At 42.1% G+C, this 13,294-nt stretch overlaps 1 protein-coding gene across 4 annotated transcripts in view; it reads left to right on the top strand.

Moving 5' to 3' along the window:
* NLN (neurolysin) overlaps nucleotides 1–13,294 on the top strand; it is a 107,500-nt gene that overhangs the window by 82,238 nt on the left and 11,968 nt on the right. For all 4 annotated transcript variants that reach the window (XM_024246794.3, NM_001133949.2, XM_054555204.2 and 1 more), the window contains 3 exon segments: nucleotides 10,078–10,264; nucleotides 10,602–10,730; nucleotides 12,823–12,959. In XM_024246794.3, coding sequence (XP_024102562.2) covers nucleotides 10,078–10,264; nucleotides 10,602–10,730; nucleotides 12,823–12,959 — 453 coding nt within the window.

Raw genomic sequence — 13,294 nt, forward strand, 5'->3', positions numbered from 1 at the left:
TGAAAAAAAGTAGAGAGGTGAGAGGTTGCGGTCAAGAATGATTACAAGAGAAAATATCTTTGAGTTGTTTAAGTTTGAATCTTCATACAGAAATATTCTCCCCAGGGCTTCATCCATTTCACAGATATTAATTGGACATCCTCTACTTTCTGTGCTGGATTTTGGAAATACAGTGGTGAATAAAGCATACTCTCTAGCATTTGAGTTTGAATAGTACCTTTATTTGTTTTCATCTTAAAAAGAAGCAGTTTAAATAAGATGTACCTGATCAGGAAGGTATAGGTAGTTTGGGAGCAAGCCTGTGAACTTAATATGCAGTATTCAAAACTTCTTCAAATTATGTTATTTCCTGGGTCCTTTAAAGGATGATGGTGATACTGAACTGTTGAACTATAGGGCAGTTGTGAAGATAAAGAAGGATGTCAACACATTCTCTTTATTACTATTATTTCCAGTGATCACTCGGTATGTGTGAAGTTAAAACTATGGCCTTTTAATCATCTGTTTATGGCAAAGTCCAGTAGCTAGTGGTCACTTTAAAAAAAAAATACCTTGCCTTGTTATGTAAACTTCTCCATCATCCCTGGATTTAGGGATAGATTAGACAGGCCAGGATGTGGAATGACTGCTAAGAAATCAGTACTGGATCACTTCAGACAGCCAATGTCAGGTCTCCTGAGGCCTGTCCTTTTTCATGAGCACAATACACTTATTGATTTCAGCAACTGCCTTTTCTTTGAGTTGGGATTTGCTATCATGAAAATAACACTTAGTTGTAGCCTTTAAAAGCAACTGGTCTCTTAATTAGAACAGTCACATGTAAGATTTAGGCCTTTAAATACAGCAAAAGCTCATAGGACTTCCGAAGCTTCAATTTATATGATTCTGCTCCTGTTCTTACTGCACTGTAGGAATTGCAAAGTTAATCTCTATAGCATTAAGTTATCTGTTGTAAAAATCTGAAACAGAGTACATTTTAGACATCCTATTGTTTGTTTAAAAGATAGTAAAGACAGCCAATCATGGTGGCTCATGCCTATAATCCCAGCACTTTGGGAGGCAGAGGCGGGCAGATCATGAGGTCAGGAGATCGAGACCATCCTGGCTAACACGGTGAAACACCATCTCTACTAAAAATACAAAAAATTAGCTGGACATGGTGGCGGGCGCCTGTAGTCCCAGCTGCTCAGGAGGCAGGAGAATGGCATGAACCCAGGAGGCAGAGCTTGCAGTAAGCTGAGATTCTGCCACTGCACTCCAGCCTGGATAGTGAAGAAAACTCTCTTACTTATTTTTTTATTTATTTATTTTGAGGCAGGGTCTCACTCTGTTGCCCAGGCTGGAGTGCAGTGGCGTGATCATGGCTCACTGCAGCCTCAGCCTCCACCTTCCAGGCTCAAGCGATCCTCCCATCTCAGACTCCTGAGTAGCTGAGACTACAGAAATGCGCCACCATGCCCAGCTAATTTTTTTATAGTTTTTGTAGAGATGGGGTTTCACAATGTTGCCCAGGCTGATCTTGAACTCCTGAACTCAAGCGATTCTCCTGCTTCTGCCTCTCAAAGTGCTGGAATTATAGGCATGAGCCACCGTGCCTGGCCAAAATCGTGTATTTAGACAACTGTCTTCCTCTCAAGAACTTCTAACCAAACAGGAATCTAAGTTTACATTGTTTTCTAGGCTTTTATTATCTAAATATTTCCTGCAGCAAAAAAAAAAAAAAAAAAAAAAAGCCCTAAAACTCTTTGAAGTGTCAGCTACAAAAAATATTTGTTAATTGGATTATTTTGTGTGTTTTTTACTGCTTTATCTGGGAAATACATTAGCATCAATAGTTATCGTGGCCCATAAGCAACTATTACCAACACCTTCAAATTGTTTGCATTGATAACTATATGAAGTACTTTTTTAGGGTTCTTTGGATTATAGTTTAAAAACTGGGGAATGGTATTTGTTGGCTGGTCAACAGTGAGTAATGGTTAAGCACCCATGCTGTTTTGTATAAGATCCATTAGGCTGCTAGATTGTGAGTCTTACCCATGGTTTCTGTGTGGACATACACAGTGGCTGACTGCATTCCTTTCTCTTGAGAATTCGGTTGTTTGCTGCAAATTGAGCTTTCAAATTTTGTAGGTTCTTTGTCCTCCTTTTTTGAAAAATATTTAAATGATGTTGCCCAAAGGGCTCACGGAGAAACAGATGACCAACTTTCGGGAAATTAGTAAGCACTAAGGTTATTTTTAGCTTTTTCTCCTTACAAACATTTCCTTTTGTTCTTTAGAAGACATTGTTGATCTTTCATTCATTTGCTGTGCTCTCTCCCCAGCTACAAAATGGCTTTTGAATAGAATAAGCCCTCTTCTCTACTCTGCATGATGTTAACTGTATTCTTATTTTATTCAATTTTTACTCTAGCTCATGAATTATTCATTTGTGTATGTTTTTTCTGGATATTGAATCCTCCCCTACACACATACACAAACACACACACACACATTTTTGTTGTCATTTGGGGTTGACTTCCTCCCTCATATGCAACTGACTGAAAAATCTTCATACAAGCAGGATATACAAAGTCTGTATTTTTGTCAGTATATCATATGGTGGTGGCTGATGGTGTGATTTGGCCTTTATTTGCTATTAGTACCTATTTAAAAACCATCACCGTGAGAAAATTGTGCAGTAGTGTCACGGGATCCTTGGGGTGTCGCATCACCAGCCAGAAACCTGTGACCAGTGGTACCTTTGCCCAAGTTTTGCTTGGGCCCACTGGGCCCACTCAGCCTGGCAGGCTACACTCAGCTCGCACTATTGGCCTGGATCCCATGGCTGCCAAGGGCAAGTGGAGTGGCAAGGGGTGCATGAGTGAGCAAGCATGGGGTCCAGCCACTGCACACAGCCAGGCATGCTGGCTATGACGGTGCAAGCAGCTCCAGGTGCCAGCACAGGCACTGGAGGCAAGGCTACCTGCAAGGCTGCAGCTGGACCAGGCGTACCACAAGCAGCTTTCACAGCTGGCACTGGGGAACACAGTGGCACCCAGAAGCTTAGAGACGCTGGGAACCACATAGCCCCAAAGAAGGTATCACAGCCCTAGCTCAGGGAGCTCCTAGGTCTGGGTTCCCTGAAGGGCCACAACTCTTCCCTCCTTGTTGCCCACAGCATGGCGAGCAAGGGGCATGTTTCAGCCCTGTTTGTGTTACAGCCCTTTAGGCCCCACCATTCGGCAGGTCCCGAGTTCCTGTCCCGTGCCCAGGAAGAAGGAGGTATACGAACAAGTGGAGGGTGAGCAAGGCAAAGAGGAGCTTTACTGAGCAATAGAACAGCTCAGAGGAGACGCACAATGGGTAGCTCCTCTCCACAACCAGGGTGTCCCAATGTGAGTGTTCAGCTATCAGCAGAGAGTAGACCCTGGAGTGGGTAGCTCCTCTCCACATGCAGGTCATCCCGTAGAGGGTTCAGCTGTCAGCAGAGAAGAGACCCTGGGGTGGGTAGCTCCTCTCCGCAGCTGGTTGTCCCACCATCTTTTCAACTTTCAGCATAGAGGAGACCCTGGGATATGTAGCTCCTCTTTACAGCTGATCATCCTGATGTCTGCTCAGCTGTCAGCAGAGAGGAGACCCTGGAGTGAGTAGCTCCTCTCTGTAGCTTGTTGTCCCGACATCAGCTCAAGTCTGATGTCTGATGGCTGAGTCCAGTGTTTTTATGGACTTCAGAGGGTTGAACGTGCAGGCTGATTGGCTTATGGGTGGGCCCGGCAAAAGCACCATAAGTTCCCACTCTGGTCTGCAGGACTGGCAGCCTGGCCCCCAGGCTTCAGGCCTTCCCTGGCTTGAAGGTGGGGCTTCACCAGGGACCCACTCCTTTCTGTCCAGGAACCTGTCTGCCTGCTACCACTGTTTATGGTGCCCAGGCTGTTCATGCAGAGGAGCACCTGCAGGCCAGTGCCAAGCCACGCTCAGTTCCCTCCTCAGCTTCCCTCCTATGCTCGTCAGTGCCCAAAGTTCGGTAGGGGCTGAGGCAGCAAGGGGTTGGCATGTCAGTGCTGTCCTGAGCATATGCACACCTGGCCAGGTTGTGACAGTGCCTGGGCTTGACCTCAGCTTTGCTCCAAGATCAGAGCAGGTGCCGCTAATGGGTGGGGGGAGCTTCCTGGGCCCCTGAGAGTGCAGAGATGCCTGGGTCCGCAGCCATGGCTGGGTAGCTGCAGCTACACCCAGGAGGGTGGGGCTCCTGCCTTCTCCCAGCCCCTAAGAGTACAGGGATGCCCAGGTCTGCATCTATGGCTTAGGCAACTGCAGCTGTGCCCAGGAGGGTAGGGCTCCTGCCTGCTCCTGGCCCCCAAGAGCACAGGCATACCCGGGTCAGCAGCCACAGCTTGGGCAGCTGCAGCTACGCCCAGGAGGGTGAGGCTCTTGCCCTGCCAACTCAGAAGGGGGAAGGACTTCTGCCTGTTTCTGGCTCCTGCCAGCTCCATGGAGTGCACAGCCCCAGCCACGCTTCCCCCACTGCAGCCGAGATGGGCCACCACTGCCATCAGTAGTATTGCAGAATTGCAAGTTCAGGATAGATGGTTACAAAGGCTAGTCTTTACACTTCAGCTTCATGTTTGATCTTTGAAAAATCTTCCAGTATAAAGAAGAAGTCAAATTTCTAAGGAAGCACACTGAAAACTCACTTTAACTCTTCACATAAAGGAGGGTTTGATATAAGACTTTTGTATGTTAGATCCCATCCAAGAGGATTTAGTCATTTTGTAATATCATTTAACCTTTTTTTTCCATTTTACTCTAAGATACGGAGACAGTTAGCATTTGTGGTTAAGATTGTGGGTTATGAAGTCAGAGTGCCTGGTTTCAAATTGAAGTTACATCATTAATCTCTGTATGCCTTAGTTTCTTTATCTCAAAAAGGGAGATAATAGTTACTTCATACAATTATTTTGGGATTTAAATCAGATAATCCATGTAAAGAGCCCATGATATGAGCACACCTCATTTTATTGTCCTTCACTTATTGTACTTCACAGATACTATGTTTTTTACAAATTGAAGGTTTATGTCAACCATGCTTTAAACAAGTGTGTTAGTGCTGTTTTTCCAATAGCATGTGCTTACTTCATGTCTCTGTTCACATTTTGGGATTCTCACAATATTTCTGACTTTTTTCTTTGTTTTTGGTGGAGTCACACCCTGTTGCCCAGGTTGGAGTCCAGTGGTGCAGTCTCAGCTCACTGCAGCCTCTGCCTCCTGGGTTCAAGCAATCTCCTGTCTCAGCCTCCTAAGTAGCTGGGATTACAGGCACATACCACCACACCCAGCTAATTTTTTTTTGTATTTTTAGTAGACATGGGTTCACCGTGTGGGCCAGGCTGATCTTGAACTCCTGGCCTCAAATGATCTGCCTACCTCGGCCTCCTGAAGTTCTGGGATTACAGGTGTGAGCTACCACACCTGGACAACTTTTTCATTGTTATTGTATCTGTTATGGTGATCTGTGATCAGTGATTTCCTTTTTTATTAAATAGAGACAGGGTCTTGCCATGTTGCCCAGGCAAGTCTGTCAGTGCTATTTTTCCAACAGAATGTGCTCACTTCATGTCTCTATGTCACATTTTTGTAATTCTCACAGTATTTCAGACTTTTCCATTATTATTATATCTGTTATTGTGACCAGCAATCTTTGATATTACTATTGCAATTGTTTTGAGGCACCACAAATCATGCTGTTTATAAGACAGCAAACTTAATTGATGAATGTTATATGTGTACTGACTGCTCCACCGGCCATTTCCCATTTCTCACCCCCTCTTTTGGCCTCCTATGCTCCGAGACTCAACAATGTTGAAATTAGGTTAGTCAATAACCCTACAATGACCTGTAAGTGTTCAAGTGAAAGGAAGAGTCATAAGTCTTTTGCTTTAAATCAAAAGCTAGAAATGATCAAACTTCACGAGGGAGGCATGTCAAAAGATGAGATAGGCCTCTTGTGCCAGTCAGTCAAGTTATGAAAAAAAGGAAAAGTTCTTGAAAGTTATTACAAGTGCTACTCCAATGAACACACAAATAATAAGAAAGCAAAATAGACTTGTTGCTGATTGGAGAAAGTTTTAGTGGTCTGGATAGAAGATGAAATCAGCTACAACATTCCCTTAATCCAGAGCAAGACCCTAACTCCCATTCTATGAAGGCTGAGAGAAGTGAGGAAGCTGAAGAAAAGTTGGAAGGTAGCAGAGGTTGGTTCATGAGGTTTAAAGAAAGAAGCTATTTCCATAACATAAAAGTGCAAGGTGAAGCAGCAATTGCTGATTTAGAAGCTGTGGCAAGTTATCCAGAAGATCTACTTAAGATCATTGATGAATGTGGCTACACTAAATGACAGATCTTCCATGTAGATGAAATAGCCTTCTATTGGAAGAAGATGCCATCTAGGACTTTCAGGAATGCTAGAGAGAAGATGTCAATGCCTGGCTTGAAAGCTTCAAAGGACAGGCCGACTCTCCTCTTAGGAGTTAGTGCAGCTGGTGACTTGAAGTTGAAGCCAATGCTTATTTACCATTCTGAAAATTCTAGAGCCCTTAAGAATTATGCTGAATCCACTCTGCCTGTGCCTTATAAATGAAACAACAAAGCCCGGATGACAACACATCTGTTTACAGCACGGTTTACTGACTATTTTAAGCCACTGTTGAGATCTACTACTCAAAAAAAAAGATCCCTTTCAAAATATTACCGCTCCTTGACAAAGAACCTGGTCAGACAAGAGCTTGGATGGAGATGTTCAAGAAGATTATGTTGTTTTCATGCCTGCTAACACAACAGCCATTCTGCTGTCCATGGATCAAGGAGTAATTTCAACTTTCAAGTCTTATTATATGAGAAATACATTTCATAAGACTACAGCTGCCATATATAGTAATTTCTCTGAGGGATCTGGGCAAAGTACATTGACAACCTTCTGGAAAGGATTCACCATTCCAAATGCCATTAAGAACATGCATGATTCATGGGAAGAGATCAAAATGTCAACATTAACAGAAATTTGTAAGAAATTGATTTCAACCCTCATAGATGACTTTGAGGAAGGGGTTCAAGACCTCAGTGGAGGAAGGAGCTGCAGATATGGTAGAAACAGCAGGACAACTAAAATTAGAAGTGGAGCCTGAAGATGTGACTGAATTGCTGCAATCTCATGATAAAACTTAAAGAGATGAGGAGTTGCTTCTTAAGGATGAGCAGCGGAAGTGACTTCTTGATATGCAATCTACTCGTGGTGAAGATGCTATGAATATCATTGAAATGACCACAAAGGATTTTAGAATATTACATAAACTTAGTTGGTAAAGCAGTGGCAGGTATTGAGATAATTGACTCTAGTTTTGAAAGACATTCTATTGTGGGTGAAATGCTATCTAACAGCATCGCACGCTACCAAGAAATCTTTCATGAAAGGAAGAGCCAGTCCATTGATATGGCAAACTGCATCTTTGTCTTATTTTAAGAAATGGCGACTGGCTGCAGTGGCTCCCACCTGTAATCCCAGCACTCTGGGAGGCCGAGGTGGGTGGATCACCTGAGGTCAGGAGTTCGAGACCAGCCTGGCCAACATGGTGAAACGCCATCTCTACTAAAAATACAAAAAGTAGCCGGGCATGGTGGTGCCCGCCTGTAGTCCCAGCTACTAGGGAAGGTAAGGCGGGAGGATTGCTTGAATCCGGGAGGCAGAGGTTACAGTGAGCTGAGATCGTACCACTGTACTCCAACCTAGGCAACAGAGCAAGACCCTGTCTCAAAAAAAAAAAAAAAAAAAGAAAGAAAAGAAAAAAAGAAGGAAGGAAATTGCCACAGCCATGCCAACCTTCCATAATTACACCCTGATCAGTTAGCACCCTGATTATAACTACCACCATGATCAGTCAGCAGCCATCAGCATTGATGGAGGCAAGACCCTCCACCAGCAAAAAGATTATAGCTTGCCAAAGGCTCAGATGACCATTAGCATTTTTTAACATATAAGGTATATACATTGTTTTTGTGGGTGTTTTCGGTTTTGATTTTTTTTTCTTTTTTTGAGACAGAGTCTCACTCTGTTGCCCAGGCTGGAATGCAGTGGTGCTATCTTGGCTCACTGCAACCTCCACCTCCCAGGTTCAAGCAATTCTCCTGCCTCAGCCTCCTGAGTAGCTGGGATTACAGGTGCCCGCCACCATGCCTGGCTAATTTTTGTACTTTTAGTAGAGACAGAGTTTCATCATGTTGGCCAGGCTGGCTCGAACTCCTGACCTCAGGTGATCCACCCACCTCGGCCTCCCAGAGTGCTGGGATTACAGGCGTGAGTCACCGCACCAGCCATGTACATTGTTTTTTAGGCAATTCTTTTGAATAGTTAATAGACTAGAGTATAATGTAAATTTATAGACTTTTATCTGCACTGGGAAATCAAAAAGTTTGTGTGGCTTACTTTATTGTGATATTCACTTCATTGCAGTGGTCTGGAACTAAACCCACAATATCTCTAAGGTATGCCTGTAATGCCTAAGATAGGAAAGTCTCAACAGATGTTAGCTATTATTATTGTATAAGATTGTTTTATTTATGATATAAGATGTAATCTTAGAATATCATATACCATAATGAGATAAAATATTCAATTTCTGGGGACCCTTACCTCTTTCCCTGCAAGATTTTTTTAATTGGGATGTCCTCAATAGAGATGGCTTAGTTCCACAACTAGTGAATTTAGTTATCCTTGCCCCTTTAATATTTGCATCTCTTCATATCTAGAATCGGAACAATTATAATGAGAAATCAAGCAAAACGTTTTTTTGCATAAAGAGAGGAAGGCAGAATGTGAGATGGTGTTGACATCTGTGCCTCTGCCCTGGGCCAAAAAGCAGAGTGGGTATTTGCTGCTGATTCGGCACCCCATCTGCTGCCTTCTCTGGTGGTTACATCCCTCTTCCCTTTCCCTCCGTGTGGAGCCCCAGGGATGATGAAGTCAGGGAGAGAAGGATGGAATGTAATGCATCAGAGGAGAAAAACAGGACAGAGGTTCAGTGAAAGACAACAGAATGAGGAGCCCCATTCTGCAGATGACCCAGTAGGATAAATGCTGTCTTCTCTGCCAATGGCAGTTTTACAAGTGTTTGAAGGACTGTGTGAAGGTTAAAAAACACTAGCCTGTTTTAGTGAATCTGTTTTTCTACTTGAGAGCTTTTCTGACGTCTGACTCAAGAATTTACTAAATTTGGTTTCATTAAACTCTTTTTAAACCTCTTTTGTTTTTTTAACTCTTAGCTCAGGGCTTCAGAATAAGTCGTTTATTTTTACCAGGAGTGCTCCAACTTTTGAATACATCTGTTGTTTCTCTTTTCCTATAGCATATAACTCACTCCACTTGCCAATTAATTTACAAACCTAACTCCTACTAAAGCAGCTTCTTATTTTAAGGTAACATTGTCTACCCAATCTGAGAGGTAGAAATCTGACTTTCTACAACATGGTAATCTTAGAACCACTCATTTAAAGTTTAAAATGCAAAGCGTCGCACACTCAAAGTCTATAGTGTTGTGATTGAACTCTTTAATTAATTTTGGTTAAGACCTAAGTAGTTAAGACCTGAGCAATAGAGTGATGAGTGCCCCAGAAAGGCATGGATTGAGTAAACAAAAGTAAGCAATTGGAAGGAGGAGCTAGGGAGAAATTGCTTGTTTAATTGATCTCTTCATTTTTAATGGAAAATTCTTTAAAAATACTTCTGGTTTCAAAGCTTAAGGCTTGTTTTTAGCTTAGACTGATTGTATTTTTCAGTTCTGATTTTCTGATGTTTGTTCCAACTTTGTCTACAATTCAAAGGAATGAAATTACTACTGTAATATAGAGTATTTGGGGGTTATTTTTCACAATGTTCAGCTGCTGTGTTTTATTTTCACTTGACTGTGAGGTTATTCTAACCCCTCATTCAGAGGGACAGTTGAGTCTGATTCTGCCTTAAGTTTTTGTGACTCTTAACAATTATTCATTGCATATGTACTTTTCATTCAGTTCTTTAAAAAAATTCTCTGTGTTTGCTTTCTAGACTGATTTTGCACGATTTAGTGGAACAAATGTGGAAACTGACTTTGTAGAGGTGCCATCGCAAATGCTTGAAAATTGGGTGTGGGACGTCGATTCCCTCCGAAGACTGTCAAAACATTATAAAGACGGAAGCCCTATTTCAGACGATCTGCTTGAAAAACTTGTTGCTTCTAGGCTGGTCAACACAGGTATGACTTCTAATTTTAAAAAGGAAAATAAATTAGAATCTCTTAATGCAGAATTGCTGTCACCTTCTTCTGTAGAACTTATTTTCATTTTAAATGGTATCCCAACTGTGCTAGCATGAGGAGTGAAGAACATTAAATATATTGGATTAGGAAACCCTGGAATTTTGTCTGAGGCAAAAAACCACATCTCCTTTTAAATCTTAAGTAGAATGAGATGTCCTACTCCCACTCTGTGAGTACTACTGGAATCTGTTTTTGGAATCTACAATCTTGTGATAATAGAACACACAGTTCTCTGTCTTCTTCAAAACATGCCCAAACATTCTTATGTTATTAGGTCTTCTGACCCTGCGCCAGATTGTTTTGAGCAAAGTTGATCAGTCTCTTCATACCAACACATCGCTGGATGCTGCAAGTGAATATGCCAAATACTGCTCAGAAATATTAGGAGTTGCAGCTACTCCAGGTATGTAACTACTATGAATTGAGTTCATTTCCCTGTGAAGCACAGGGCGTTCTCCTAACACTGCAGGGTCGGAGTTTGTCAGACAGATTACCTAATTGTTTCTGATTTCTGTAATCAGGCCATGACTTTCAGATAAGCATACTATGTCCTTATGAGTTATCCTGTCCAAATGCGCTTGAAGGAAAGGTGGCTCCAGATCTGCAGCATTTTAGTGTAATCAGGCGTGAGTAGTTGGCCTCCGCCCCAGAGCTGGGAGAGCCATTCGTGTTGGCAGCACACTCTTAGCTCCTCCCTCCCTGTATGCATCATGACTTCCCTGTGATTTTCAGGAAGAAATTGGCAGAAGGGGAACTTTTTAAATTTTTTTTCCTTTGCGTATAGTATTTTGTTTATTTTTTCCATCCCCTCAAGCATTTATCCTTTGTGTTACATACAATCCACTTATACTCTTTTAGTTATTTTTAAATGTACAATTAAAGTATTATTGACTATAGTCATCCTGTTATGCTATCAAGAAGGAGCATTTTTAGGCCCGGCATGGTGGCTTATACCTGTAATCCCAGCACTTTGGGAGGCTGAGGCGGGAAGATCACTTGAGCTCGGGAGTTTGAGACCAACCTAGGCAACATGGCAAAACCCGTCTCTACCAAAAATACAAAAATTAGCCAGGTGTGGTGGTGTATGCCTACAGTCCTAGCTATCCAGGAGGCTGAGTTGAGAGGATCACCTGAGCCTGGGGAGGTTAAGCCTGCAGCAAGCCATGATTGCACCACTGCAGTCCAGCCTGGGTGACACAGTGAGACCCTGTCTCAAAAAAAATAAAGGGTATTTTGGGGGAGAAGCATGAACTTCACCTTGTTTCTGATTCTGAGATCAGTTAAAGCATTTGACTAGCAGTTTGTAATCTGAGATTTATGGGACTCATGCATGGGCGTGTTTATATTTGTATGTGTATGTTTTAAGCCAATATATAGTTGTGCTTTTATATGTAGTTGGTAAGGTGGATTTTTTTTCACCAAGGAAATTGTTATTAAAATGAGTCAGCCACATTTATAGAGAGAATAAAGATAAGAATGGTCCGTTGAGTCATTCTAGGCTCCCCACATAGTAAGCCATAGTGCACCTTTGTGTCACAAGCCTTTGTGTCGCAATTACATTTTTAAATGTACAATTAAATTATTATTGACTATAGCCATCCTGTTATGCTATCAAGAAGGGACATTTTTAGGTCTGGCATGGTGGCTCACGTCTGTAATCCAGCATTTTGGGAGGCTGAGGCGGGAAGATCACTTGAGCTCAGGATTTTTGACAAAATCCTATATAAAGTAGCCCTATAGGTAGATCGAATTGGTGAAAAGTTCTTTTTCAGGCCAGGCACGGTGACTCACGCCTGTAATCCCAACACTTTGGGAGACCGACGCAGGCAGATACATCACTTGAGGTCAGAAGTTTGAGACCAGCCTGACCAAAGTGGTGAGACCCTGTATCTACTAAAAATACGAAAATTAGCTGGCGTGGTGGCATGCACCTGTAATGCCAGCTACTCAGGAGGCTGAGGCAGGAGAATCCCTTGAACCTGGGATGCTGAGGTTGCATTGAGCCGAGATCTCACCACTGTACTCCAGCTTGGGCGACAGAGTGAGACTCTGTCTCAAAAAAAAAAAAAAGTTCTTTTTCCATAATTATCAACCTAAAATAAGTGCAATTCTGAGACATTTTAGATATAAAGAGGTGTGGCAAAGAGTAGGGTTAATATTATTTTTCAAAACACATACATGTTTAAGGAATAAGAAAGGACTGATTTCAGTTCTAAAACACTGAGCTATCCGGTGGGTGTGGACAAAGCCGCTGAAACTATCGTTAGGCATTCCAGAGCTTGGGGCCGAAACCAGCTCTGAGGTTGAGCCATTGATAGATGTTTATAAACATCTTGGCCAAGAGGACACATCAACCCAAGGAGTTCTAGAGGTGAGATCATGTCATTCATTCTCTCCTCCCACAGCTGGCCTCCCCAGAGGGAAACCTTAGCTAGCTGTTAACCTGATCATTAACATTTGCTATCACATTGATTGAAATGTATCTTTTTTTAAAGGCACAAATATGCCAGCTACCTTTGGACATTTGGCAGGGGGATACGATGGCCAATATTATGGATATCTTTGGAGTGAAGTATTTTCCATGGATATGTTTTACAGCTGTTTTAAAAAAGAAGGGATAATGAATCCGGAGGTATAGTATTATTTTTCTCCTTTTATTAATTTTGTAGCTGCTCCCTCCCCTTTAACTCCTAGTGTAAAATATTGATCACATCTAGATTTTACTGTAAGAAGCTTGGTAACAGCTTTTACCTCTGAGGCCTTGCATCTTTCAAATCATCATACATCATTAAGTTGCAGTATACAAGTGATTAATTCCATAGCTTAAGAAAAACTAGTATATTTTCTTGCTTATTAACATTCCAATATATTACATAATTAAAAATTCAAAGCTTTGTTTATGGATTTGAGAATCTGTAGCTGCTAGTTTTGACATGTACCATACAACGTTTTAGTTTTATAGGAGGT

Source organism: Pongo abelii, chromosome 4, assembly GCF_028885655.2.
Source record: "Pongo abelii isolate AG06213 chromosome 4, NHGRI_mPonAbe1-v2.0_pri, whole genome shotgun sequence".
Classification (NCBI taxonomy): domain Eukaryota; kingdom Metazoa; phylum Chordata; class Mammalia; order Primates; family Hominidae; genus Pongo; species Pongo abelii.